This window comes from Uranotaenia lowii, chromosome 2 (genome assembly GCF_029784155.1).
Source record: "Uranotaenia lowii strain MFRU-FL chromosome 2, ASM2978415v1, whole genome shotgun sequence".
NCBI classification, from domain to species: Eukaryota; Metazoa; Arthropoda; class Insecta; order Diptera; family Culicidae; genus Uranotaenia; species Uranotaenia lowii.
In genome coordinates this window covers 393,741,466-393,755,277 of record NC_073692.1, presented here as the reverse complement: position 1 = coordinate 393,755,277, position 13,812 = coordinate 393,741,466, and the positions used below count along the sequence as shown (strand labels likewise).

The following is a 13,812-nucleotide window of genomic DNA, read 5'->3' as shown; positions in this document are numbered from 1 at the left end:
TCTTCAGTTTAAAAAAATATACCATCCAAAGCTACTCGGGAGCTAAAAGTGCTGCGCTGGGCAGATAATTGGGCAAACGCTCCAAAAGTTTTCCCGATATTCAAAATTCTTCTTCCATAAAGTTTCATATGTAATGAATTTACAATAAATGAAAAATTTTGTTGATTTCGATTTAATCCTTAAAGTGAACTCGAGCAAGCGGAGTAAATCAACTAAATGATATACAATAAATGAAACATAGATATAATCAGCATATGTTATTTATGGAACAAGTTATAAAGAGTGGATTTTTTTTAGCATGAGGTTTACCAAGATTGATGGTAACGAGTGCTGAAAAAATCGAATTTGCAACGGGAAGCTGATATCTGATACCATTCGGCAATATTCAAATCATCCGAATCAAAGAAATGTAAAGTATTCAGGTAAGATGCATGTAAAATTAATTGAAGAGATTTTTTTAATAATTTATGAAAAGACCCGTAGATTTGAGTTAAAATTCCTAGATTTGATTCCGATATAATTAAGCGGGACAATTCGAGCAAACGGAAAAGATGGATATATTAAAAAAAAAAAAACTAGGACATGTTCAAGAAAGCGAGACGATTAACAACTCAAGATTTGATGCTTTTTTTTAAATCAAACAGTGAAAAAAAAATGGAAATAGACGCCAAGTTTAACATGGTAAGACGAAGTTTACCGGGTCTGCTAGTATACATATAAAAAGCAATTTCTGTATGTTTGTTTGTTTGTTTGTTTGTTTGTCCTCTATAGACTCAGCCGTCTTAAGAGCTAGAGAGCTGAAATTTGGCATGCATACTCATTAGGACCAGGAAGGATGAAAAATGTTTTCAGATTTTTGGATGACCCCTTCTGAAGGGGGTCGTCCATACAAGACAAATATTGTTTTCACGATATTGACGTTATTTTTCGTCGGGTTGTGTTGAAAATTTGCCCATGAGTGTTTTGAAAGACTAACAATCGATTTCAGGTGTCAAATTTTGTGTAAGGGGACAGCCAAAGGGGTCGTCCATATTAACTGTTCGCTGTTTTTGCGATATTTACGTTATTATACATCGTATTCAGATGAAAATTGGTACACGATAGTTTTGAGTGACGTGCAATCGATTTGAGGCATCCAATTTAGTGTAAGGGGCCAGCAAAAGGGATCGTCCATATTAAATTTTCAGTATCTTAGTGATATTGTCGTTTCTATACATCGGATTGGGATGAAAATTTGCACATAGGAGTTATTAGGGACAAATAACTGATTTCACTTATCCGAACTAAAATCAGGGGTCGGCCAAAGGGGTCATCCATGTTAACTATTCACTGTTGATGCAATATTATCGTTATTATACATCGGATTCAGACGAAAATTGGTAATCGAGGTTTTTGAGAGATGAGCAATGGATTTCAGGTATTCAATTCAGTGTAAGGGGCCGGCAAAGGGGGTCGTCCATATGAACCTTTCAATATTTTTGTTATATCGAAGTTATTATACATCGGATTGGGATAAAAATTTCCATAGGTAGTTTTCAAGGACGGACGATCGATCTCAGATGTCAAATATTTTGCCAGGGGTCGACGAAAGGGGTCGTCCATATAAATAAATTTTTTACTGTTTTTAGCAATAATGACGTTATTATACAATTTATTGCTTTGAAAATTTGCACACGGGAGTTTTGAGGGAAGGGCAATCGATTTCAGGTATAAAAGTTTTTATAAGAGCCCCCGATAGGGGTTTAGCTTTTTGGCAATTGCGTTGTTATGCAATGATTTAGTCGAAATTTAAACACGTGGTTTTTGATACCTGATTTCATATTTAGTAGCAGACGACAGACGAGGTGATCATCCAATATTTTTGCAATTATTACTTAACAATGAATCTGGAAAATGCTTGGCAATTAACTTTCATACAAACTGTTCATGACATATTCCAAGTTGAAAGCGAAACGGAGTTCGTATGGGATCAGCTAGTTTGTAATAAAGATGAAGAGTTGTTTCTTCTATAAAGTATTTTTTTTTAAAGAATTAAGTCAATTTAACCTAGGGTTGCCATCCTTCCCGCAAAAGCGGGACATGTCCCGCTTTTTTGTTGAATGTCCCGCCGTCCCGCTTTTTCCTCAAAATGACCCGCTTTTTTCAAGGAAAACTTTCAAAAAACTCACAAACTAACACTGTAAAAAAACAAATTTTTTCCTCTTTATGATTAGGTTTTTTTTCTCAAAATAAGCAACACAACACAAAAAAATCAAACAGGAATTTTTCTCAAAATAAGCATCAATTTTTCAGAGTTTACATAAGGCAATACTAAAAAGCCCTGAGGTTACAATAAAATTCAATTCATTCGGATCAATTAATCGTTCTATGAGCACGTTCAACCAATGATTGTGAAGACTGTTGTATATATGATGAAAGATTGCTTGAGTTGCTTCTAAATTATTATTTAACCTAATCGACAGAATCTAAGTTCAATTGCCGTTTACACACCATATTTTTTAACTTAATTAGTCAAGTATACAATGATGGAAATATTCTTGAGTCTCAAATTTTTGAAACAAATTTGAAATATTTTTGTTAATGCACAAAAGTTTTTTACACAATATTAAATTCGCTGTTTACATGTAGGACATGAAATATTTTTCTCAAATAACGTGTTAATCAAGGTTGCCGAAATCACAGATAAATCTATAATTTTAAAGAGTTTTAAGCAATTTTTCATCACAAAATGTTTGTCACAGAACATAGAATTTTTAAAAATATTCACAGATTCCACAAAATTTAAAAATTGCATACGTTTTTTCAAAATTTAACGTCGTCACACATTTTGAATTTTTATGTATGAATTGGAAAATATAATAATATTAGTAATGTTTTTTGTTTTTTCTCAAGTAAAATGTAGAAAAGACGCAAATTGACATGACTTTTTAATGAAATTAATGAAAAAGTGTCACAGAAAAGTATCACAGAAAACCATCAAAGTATTTTCGGATAAAATCTTAGAACGTCAGGTTTTTTCATAGTCAATCACAGAGTTTTTTTTGAAAACCTTCATTTATGGTGCTCATTCTGCCTAAGGAGGTTTCTCATTATGCCTCTACAGTGACTGGTTTTCAGCTTTTGGCAAAAATTTTTAAAATGCATTTTTAAACGTTTTATTTACTTTTTCAAGTTTCATTTTATTAGGCCATAGACTATTTGAGTGTCTGAACACGAAACAATGAGGTAATTCACATATTACAGATGTTCTTTATGGTTAAATTAGCGTTTTCCTTAAGGTGGCCATTATGCCCTCATCTCCCCTGTTTGGCTTCCAGCACTCCAAACTTTTGTTTGATTACAATTTGGATGATTGTACGTTTAAGTAAAACATTTTAGAAAACACTTCAACAGTTTTTGAGTATTTCATACTTTAAATCTTATTTAATTAAAGACGTTGTAAAAGACTGCAAACATTTAGACTTAGTCTTTTACAACATATCTAAGATTGTATTCGGTTTAAAACTTCTGTAAAATTTATTCAAAATACACATTTTCCAAAAAAGTGAAAGAAAATAAAGAACTTGTTGAACTTTTTTATCAGAACTAAAAACTCTCTTAGTCTTGAGGGGAGCTGATAATTTCTCTAGAATCATTGTTTTTCAAAACTTTGTAAAATTCTACGGTTATGACAAAAAAGTGTATATATTTTTATTTGTTAATTTTTACATGTTTTAAAAAAATGTATCCAAAAATCAAGAGCTGATATAAAAGAAAAACAACTTGCATGTTTGGCTTCAGAGCTTTATGTAAAATCAGCTTTGAAATTCGAAATCGTGACTTTCGTTGCCATGTGAAACGAATATTTTTTATTTATAATAAGAATTTTGAAATTTGGTACCTTTAAGAATATACAACATCATTTAAATTCTTTATTTTCAGTGGTATTACTAGTTGAAGACTGCTGAATTCTTTAGAAAAATATGACAAATTAAAAAAATATTTTTCTATTTCCGTTCTTTTTTTTTTAATATAACGTTCAGCCGATTGTGTCAAAAGTTTGATTCTATAAAAGAAATCAATCATAATTTTAAATGTTTCCATTTTCATAAAATTAAGAACGTTTTTTTGTATTAACTGTTAAGACTCTTTTCAATTGATTTTTATTGTATTAATTAAACTTTATAAATTTGTTATTATATTTCATTTGAAAGTTTATGAATTCAGCAAAAGGGGTAGGCTCAATTTTCCTGGATTTAATTGATTTTTTCCAATTTTTAAGTAACTTTTTTTTAATTTTTAAAATTTTTAATCATAAGTCTGTAGTTTTGTTGGGAATGCACAGTGAACAAAAAGTCTTATCTGATATTCGCCAAACTAGGCTGAATCTATCAGCCCAAAATATAAATCCTGATTTTTTTTTTTAGAATGACCAGCCCACCTACAGGATCGACCTGGATCTTCCATCATTTTTACGAATTTTAAAATGACATAATTTACAAAATGCAATATCTCCGAAGTAAGAAGTCTTAGAAAATTGACAAAATACTCTTTTTGAAGGTTTTATTACAACCTATTGAATGATTCCAGTGATGCTAAATAAGAAAAAGTTCATTTAAAATAAATTTAATTTCATTTTATTAATTTAAATATTAAACTCAATTTTACGATTGCATCGTGTTTTTTCAGAAAATTTCTCGTTCAAACTAATCATCAATTCTCGTGAATTTAAAGATTGAATTTTTATTCGAGGCATTTTTTGCACATAGCAATAAGTGATTCACCTGCAGTCTGCCAGAGTGGTTGTTAATAAATACATCGTATATCAGAATCAAAAACTTGGAATCTTAAATTCCTGAATAACATGTCCGAAAGATCCCTACAAATTTTAAACTCATTTCGTCAACTTTAATGGATATCTTACCAAAGTTGAAATGCTTGTTTTATTTTGACACATTTTAACAAAACTCGAAAAATCACAATTCTGGATCCTACTAATGTGTGAATGCGTAAAAAATTCGACAAATATTCTTTACTGAATGTCAACATAATTTCGAAAAAGTTCGTTGTAAACCGTTTGTGGATTCGACCTGAGAGATAAAAGTTGTTAAGCTTGAAAGGTAGGTATTTTCGAAGATAATAGAAGCTAAATTTTTAGGTATATGTTTGTTATAGAATTGCTGTCATCTTTTCTCTCTAAAGATCAACTTTATAGTAAGAACATCATTTGAATTTGTTATTTGTTTTCGTTCAAATAAGAAACTTTCTAACCTATGTGTCAGTTTAAAATTAACTGAATTTAGTTTGAATTATTTTGATGTTTTTCCAATTTTTGATAAACAATATCGATTTGCTGTTTTATACTTATGGCAAAAGAAAGATTACAAAGAAAACAAATATTATATTAAATTGATGTTCTGCCTTTGGAATTGACCGTCAGATAGCAAAGATGAAGTCATTTCTATACGAAACTTATAGCAATAAATTTGAAAATTTATTTACGTTGACATTCGATAAATCATATTTGTCGTATTGTTTACGCATACACATACAAACATAATTATTTGAGTTTTGTTAAAATAAAAGGTTTCAAAATGTAACACGCATTTCAACTTTGGTAAGAAACCCTTTAAAGTTGACCAAATGACATGACGGACATAAAAAAATAAAGTTATACTAGATTCCAAGTTTAAGATTCTGGTATTTGTAGTATTTTTAACAACCACTCTGACGGTCAGCAGAGGAATCACTTAGTATTTTGTACAAAACCTAGCAAACATTTTTGTTGGTATATTTCTCAATAACTATGTTATGCATTCCTCATACATACTAGGATGATCGTAGAAAACTCTAAAAAAAACAGTATTTACCTATTAAAGTGGTAGAAATATTCAAACATATTTCAAAACTGTGTCTAGAGCGATAAAAACTATAGGGGAGAGTGGGGATACCTGATCCCCTTTTCTTATTTTCACCATATCTTTTTGGAAAAAATTAGCAACTCGCCGTCTTTGACATTTTTTGACAGCTTGTAACTTCAAGTTTCTATGCTCCGAAAATTAGAACGATACTTGAACCCGTTGATGAACTAGAAGCATTTTCGTGGGAGCAAAAAAATTGCTTTTTTTCTGAAGTTAGGGGAGATTTGATCCTTTATTCAGGAAGCCCTAATCCAAACAAAACCCCAAGATAAAATGTTAACTATTTTGGTCATGTTGTTCTCATTTCACAATTTATAGCAGACATAAGAAGAAAATTCCATAACTTTGTCTCAACACTTATAACATTGCATACTTAAAGGCGCTATTTTTTATAATTGAGAGAAAATAAATTATTTTTGCTCTTTTCTCCAGACAATTGTTTGATAAATATTAGTTTTTGGATAAATATTAGTAATTTCGTAATCAGCAATCATAACGATCAATTCAGAAGAAGAATATGCCGTTTGGAAGGGGGGTCAATTGTACCCAACTCTAGGGGATCAATTGTACCCATAATCAACATTTTAGAAAACTTTTTCTGAAAAAAAGTTGAGAGTTTTCCATTGCCTTGAAAATATGGCATTATGAAGTTCATTTTACGCTCGAACGATTGATGCATTGGAACAAATATTTTTTTCATAATTTTCCCATGTAAGGAACATTTTAAAGTGATGAAAAAAAATCTTCAAGTTACATTTTGTGAAATTTTTCAAACAAAGTTCAATTACTCAAACAATTATTTTGTGAAAAATATTTTAACAACAAGCATTGTTATTTTGCTCATTTTGGCACATTTTTCTAGAACATTTGATCTTTGTAGACATTCCAGTTTCGAGATATAGCTAAGGAATCAAGTATCCCCAGGGATCAAGTATCCTCATTCTCCCCTACAAATTGGGCAATATTCAACATCTTATTCGTACATCCTTTAAGTAAGAAAGAGAGCGAAAGTTTTGCTCTCAAGTTATGAAACCGTTGCCAGCGACATTATGCTGTTTCTCTCATTGGATAATTCTTTCAAATGAACCATCTGATTTTTAGTAATCTGGTTGCACGGCTTCTCGTAGAGAGAACAACAAGGTTGTTCTCTCACTTGAATCCCCCGCGAGAGAACAAATTTGCAAACATGGCGGACTTTTCATCATATCCAATTTATACCGATTTTAACACGTTCGTCGCCCAAAAAAAATCTCAGAGCATGAAAGTAAAGCGAGAGAGCTTCAGATTTACAACGCGTTGCAGAACTGAGCGGCAACCTTGCTTAAGAGAGCCGTCACCCATATATGGGTGACGTGGCGACGAACGTGTTAAGTAACCATTTATACAATCGTTTTTTAATTGGTATTAACTGCGATTTGCCTTAACATTTTTAACGACTTAATCTATCATTTCTCAAGCGATTTTATGTTTGCTGGGGAAATTCCTCGAAAAAAAATTAAATCTGTAATATCTCAGGAACTAGAAATATAATATTTGGAATTTGATAAGTTTCAACGTGGAATCGTCTCAAAAGTATGACGCTGTCATATAACTGAAAATTGAAATATATTTTCCTTGCCAAAACTTACGTTTTAATTTTTAATCGATGATTTGATGTTTGGAACGGAATCAATAAATACATTTTAATAAAATCTTTTAAACTAGTATTTTTTTCAATTTTCTAAGACTCTAAGTTTGGAGATGTTGCATTTTGGAAATGATGACTTTATGAAAATCGTTAAAAAAGAGGGAGGAACTACGAATGAGGGGTGGGTGGGTTATTCTCAAAAAATCAGGATTCCTATTGTTGACCTTAGTGAGTCCATCGGCCAAGTTGGCGAATATCGGATATTAGTTTCTTTCGATGTCAAGTGTGCAGACTTGGAATGTGACTCACATGTTTTATGGATATCTCATTAACTAAGATTTAATAAAAATCATTATAATTTTATCATATTGCAAAATTTATTCAAATGTTTATTTCATTTTTGAGCGATCTCTTATAAGAAGTTAAACCAAAATTTTTGATTCGTTCCCGGTTTTCCCTTTAATATTTATTATCATCATTGATTTGTAACATTGCAATTTTGCTTTCAATCCAACAGGGTTTCTCCTTCCCAAATGAGGCCGGCTATCCATTGGATTCGAACCAGGCTCGGTTCTATCTGATGGAGACTCACTACAGCAGCAGTTTCGAGTTCTACGAGAACCCAACGACTGCCAAGGGTAAGGTCATGGTGGACAACTCTGGGCTGAAGATCTACTATAGCAGTTCGCTGAGGAATCACGATGCCGGAGTTCTTTCGGTCGGAATGGATCCTAACTGGAGGCACATAATTCCTCCGGGTCAGGAACATGTCGTTTCTGAGGGTCATTGCGTGGGAGACTGTACCAGGAGGGCCTTTCCACGGGATGGGATCAATGTTTTTGCGGTGATGATGAGGACCCATCAGATTGGAAGGCAGATCAAATTGAGGCAGATTCGACATAGGGAAGAACTGCTTCCGATAGCTCATGACAAGAATACGGATTACAACTATCAGGAGTACCGAAGGCTTAACTCGGCAGTTAGGGTACTTCCTGGAGACCGGTTGATAGCCGAGTGCATCTACGATAGTTCCGGAAGAACGGCTATTACGCTGGGTGGGTTGACTACCAGGGAAGAAACTTGCCTGGTGTTGACACTGTATTACCCAAGACAGAAAGAACTGACCACGTGTCATTCACTACCAAGTCTTCCAACGGTACTCCACTCTCTGGGGATCAATGAACTGGTTCCGTAAGTTTCCATTGAACGAATATAGTCTTTATACATTGTTCTTTAAGATAAGATTGCTTTAACATCTTATTTATTTTGAATTTCAACCAATTTAGCGGGTCCAATCCAGTACGGATTGCTTCACCGAAAGAACTGACGGGAATGACCCTGGAGACCCGTTTGATCTCCTACGATTGGCACAACAACTTCAAGAGTTTCCAGTACGTCACGAGGAAAGGGTCCTTCAAGCCGTTGTGTTGGAGTGCCAAAAATCAACCCATGCCGGTGAGTATCCAAGTTTTAATGAATTATTTACGAGGATTCAAATGCCTGTTTATAGAGTGAAGAAAATTATTTGGAGTTTAACTAGATACATATATCATTGATATGGAAGCATCAACGAAAGAAGCAAATCTAAAACATGAAACCTCTATTCTACTCATAGTACCTTTTGTTGAAACTCACCATTTCGTTTGGATCCTTCGCCAAGCAAACGTTTTCCGGGCAGCAAAAGGTCCTGCAACGCTGCCGTCATAACCAAAACAATGTTTGTTTGTATTATTAGTCTATGTATAGTATTAGTATTGATATTATTCTGTCTCACAAGCGAAAGTACTCAAGATAGGTTCGTGGTAACGCAGCATTATTGTCAGATATTCTGAGTGGATAGCTCAGAACATCACCCATATTTGAGAACATTAAAAAGAGAGTGTAGTAATGATAATAGCTATCGCTTATGTAATAAGTAGTGTTTTAAGGACATGCCAGAGAAAGTGAATAACCGAAAACTCTACTCCTGCACTAAAACCTGTGTTGTTACTGCGTTTTCCACACCTTTCTTCAACAATAATTCAAATGTCAAATGTCCCGAACCTCCATAATAACCTGTGCACTAAACTAAATGCCTCATCAGTGTTTCACAAAACCGTACACTTGCGCCTCCTCATCGTCATAATCAGGCCCAGTTACATCAATGGATGGAACCAGGAAGCAGTGAAAAGATCCATCGAACCACAGAAAAGTAGCTCAGCCGACAAGCAAAACTTTTGAATATTTATTAAAAGATTCCAGCCAAGCGTGCCACAGATTTTTTACCTCCTCTTTCGCTTTCATTATGAACTTTTGAAAAAGGTCGCCCGAAAAGGATTCGCTCGATGGGTAACTGTAAGGAGAAGGTTCTGTCGGATAGGCTTTTTCGAAAAAAATTCTCTTTCCCCAGCACCAATCTTGAGAAACCTGCCGATTATTATGAACGATGCATATTCCGAAAGAGAAATGGAGCGATAGCACTGAAGCAGAACCTTTCCCGTACTACATACATGTACGAGGCTTTTCATTGTGAGGCTCCTTTCACACGGAGCGCGGCATGTGGATGGAGCGGATTCGATTTTGAAATATTCACTGACTCGGGCTTAAGTGCTTTGTCAATAAAATTTATTTCCCAGTCGAAAATTAGCATTCTCCAGAGCTATCGATCTTTCTTTTCCCTCTTCCTCTAGAGAAGAAAGCATATGGGAAATGAATAGAATAGGCTAACTAAAGTCGGAACAGTAAGTTGGCAGAGGCTCCAAACTGTACGTGTTGGTTTTAAAATAAGGGGTACGGGTTGATTCTAAAATAAGATTGCATTTTCTAAAAATGTTCATATATAACTTGTTCTATGTTGGGTGTGCATGGTCAAAAAAAACTTGGCTTTAACAATTTTCAAGACATCTTCAACAATGTCTCAGTGTTTCGAATCCCAGAAGTAGTCTACAAGCAAGAAGTGTTTCCTTATATGTTTAAGGTACACCGGGGCAAGTGCAAACGGATTTTTACATATTTAAACTTCAAGATGTCCTAGAAAAATATGTATAACCTTAAAAATTATCAATTATCGTTCACCAAAATCACCAAAAGAGATCTCAAAAAAATTCCCATTGAAAGAGAAAAATTTCAAAATATTTGGCGAAAAGCAACGGTACTTTTGTGAAAAAATTTCTTTGTTTGCACTTACTCCGTTTTTGGGGGCTAGTGCAAACGCAATGCTTTTTCCGCTAATTCACTGATGCATCATTACTTTTATGCTCTCACTTAAATATCAGTCCCGAACACCCATCTTTCAGCGAAAAAGCGTTTTTGAATGCCATTTTTTAAAGTCAAAATATGCCTAACAAAAACACACTTTTCACGTCTAGTACGTTCTTGAATTCTTGTCTTATGGAACAGTGCCGTGTTTTTAGTGAATCATTTGAATAAATTTTAGTTTATCTTTGTGAGATTGTTTGTTTGGACAACAATTTCTAGAATAAGATATATTTTTTAAATTTTTGGAAACAGAGAAAAGTTGAATGTTTGCTCTTGCCCCGGTGTACCCTAACTGACTTTATGGGGATGAATGGCTTAAAAACCCAAAAAAAATACTGAATATATAATGAGAATGTTCAATCCTGTAATTAAGTAAACTAGCCCACTAGATTGACAATCTGATGAAGCACTCTCTCGATGTTTTTTTTTTTCGATTGCACAGCCTAATATGTTTCCCAAGTGTGCACTTCCAATTCAAGAATGCTACGCCGAATAGCACAAAACAGTGATTTCAGACTGCAGAAGTCACTAAAAACTGCGTGTTCCATCTTATGAAGCCAAGAAACTTTTGGCTACTTACTGTCATGGAAATATGTTGGTAAAAGTTAAGCTTGCTTTCTAAAGTGATACCAAAGTCTTTGACGACCAATGAGCGATTCAAGTAAGTCGTTGACATTTTGTACTCGAAAGTGATGAGACTTTGATTTCGAGTGAACGTGGTGGAAGTACAATCGATAATGCCGTTTTGATGACCCTAATCAAGCAGACAGTCAATGTCCTTTTGAAGACAGCGTAGCAATCGACTTACGAAGAAATTGTCCGAAAAATTTTGAGGTCGCCGGCGTACAGCAGTTTTTCTGACTCTAGAGTAGCATTCAAATCGTTGATGATGCATGAAAATATCATCGGCCCCAAAAGACTTCCCTGAGGCAGTTCCGAGGTAATTTTGAATGGTATTCAGAAAATAGAGCCCAGTCGTACGAAAGTAGTTCGAACTACGAGATACGAGGTACAGAACCAGTCAGAAACCTCCAATTGCCCCAATTTTCAACAGCCAAATCATGCGGACCTTGTCGAAAGTCTTACTCAGATCTACGTATGTGTCGCTGGCTTGTTTACGTTTATCTAGCCTGTCAACTTATTTCAATACGTACGTCATGAGTTCATGAGGTTGGTGTTCGTCTATCTGCGTTTCATGAACCCATGTTGATCTTTAGGAATGATATGTTGTGTAGTTTGGTACAGCAAATCATAAACGAGACTCTCAAAAAATTTCGGGAAACAGCTCAGAATCGATATTCCGCGATAATTTTCCGTTCGGTAAATGTTTCCAGCTTTATGAATTGAAGGTTATTGAATCAGTCTTCCAGATCCAGGGACAGCATCCTCTAGCGATTTGTTGAATATGATTGAGACAGGGACGAACAAAAACTTGGTGCATTTTTGAGCCTGGGTCATTCGGCCGAAAGTCATGAGGCCGAAATTCATTTGACCAAAGGTGGTTCGGCCGAATATGCCACTTAACCAAATGGGTTATTTGACCGACGGTTATCCAGCCGAAGGCTGTTAGGCGGGAAGGATGCATAGCCGAAAAGATGTTAGGCCGAATGGTCATTGACCGATTTCGTGCTTGCTTGCTTTTCCACCCATTGGTGAGGCAACCGGTTAATAGCTATCTCATCCAAGGCAAGCATCCTAACCACGAGCCAACGTTGATTGGTTAGATACATATGACAATTAGATTGCTCTAATCTGGAGCTCACGCTCACTTCGAAGAACGACCGTTCGACGTAACATCCATTCTGCCTTATATCCGTTTGAACTTACAACCACTCGAGATAACGACCATTCTGCCAGTCTCATTTCGACCTTATGAAAGTTCGGCCTAACAACCATTTTGCTTAGGATTCATTCGGCCAAATATCCATTCCGCCTAACGTCCACTCGGCCTAACATTCATTCAGCGTTATATTCATTCAGCTTAAATTCATTCGGCCTTACAATCATTCGGCCAAACGATCATTCGACCGAACGATCGTAAAGCCAATGGTCGTAGGGCCAATACACCCAAAATAATCTACATAACTACATAATTTTTATCCAAATGATTTTCACGTATATTCTACGAATAAATTATGTAAACGCTCCCCTAATAAGAATTTGTGCTTCATGCACCTCACCTGCGTTCAACGCGATATGGCGATGAAAGTTATTGTTAGTTATACTTGATTCTAAATGGGTTGAGAATAAACTTGAAATGAAAGCTTATTAAAAACAATTGGTTGTTTGATTGTATTTATCGTTTCTTTTATTTTTAAATTATTATTTATTATTACAAATAAAATACCAATGCTTTTCACTACTCACTCACTACTCACTACTCGCTTGTCACTTCGTCATTTTCCCACGGCTCGAAGTGCGATTTGGCACGATTTAGTATGTTAAATCCTGTTGAAGTTGAAGAAATTAATTAGTATCCCATTGAAAAAATAATTATTTTGATGGTGATAATGGTAATTACCTGGTCTGTATCTACGGAGAACTCATTCCCTCGAGTACCGATCGGTGTTCTGCGTAGAGTGATCCATCATTCTTTGGTGGCTTCTTTCAGGGAATGAGGAATATATTTCACTGTTGCCTGAAGTCAAAAATAAAAATAAAATAAAATTTGTAAATGTTATTAACTAGTGAGTGGATTTGGTTGGATCTTTTTAAATTCGGGCTCCTACCGTCGGGACGGTTTCTTACCTGATGCGCCACTGAACCAGATCAAATCCGTGGAAGCGGGTGGTGAATTAACGAAACGGAACCAAAAATAATAACAAATAGCTATAACGAACGTCAATTTGCAAACTGACACAAGTTTTCACCATGAAGCTATCAGCAGATGCTCGTACATTTTCTTATCAGAATTAACATGTGAACACAAACACGATCACAAAAAAGCGTTCTTGGCTATCCACATGGATTTTACGTGAAATTAATGAGTCGTTTATGTGGAATGAAAGTAGTTACTACAAGAGGCACGATGGGATGCATAAAAAACTA

General features: G+C 34.7%; 1 protein-coding gene across 1 annotated transcript in view; it reads left to right on the top strand.

Annotated features, from left to right (window-relative positions):
• LOC129749241 (MOXD1 homolog 2-like) overlaps nucleotides 1-13,812 on the top strand; it is a gene marked incomplete at its 5' end in the record, with an annotated part of 126,920 nt that overhangs the window by 89,480 nt on the left and 23,628 nt on the right. The window contains 2 exons of the mRNA XM_055744178.1: nucleotides 8,045-8,718; nucleotides 8,814-8,982. Coding sequence (XP_055600153.1) covers nucleotides 8,045-8,718; nucleotides 8,814-8,982 — 843 coding nt within the window. The remainder of the gene's footprint in view (nucleotides 1-8,044; nucleotides 8,719-8,813; nucleotides 8,983-13,812) is intronic.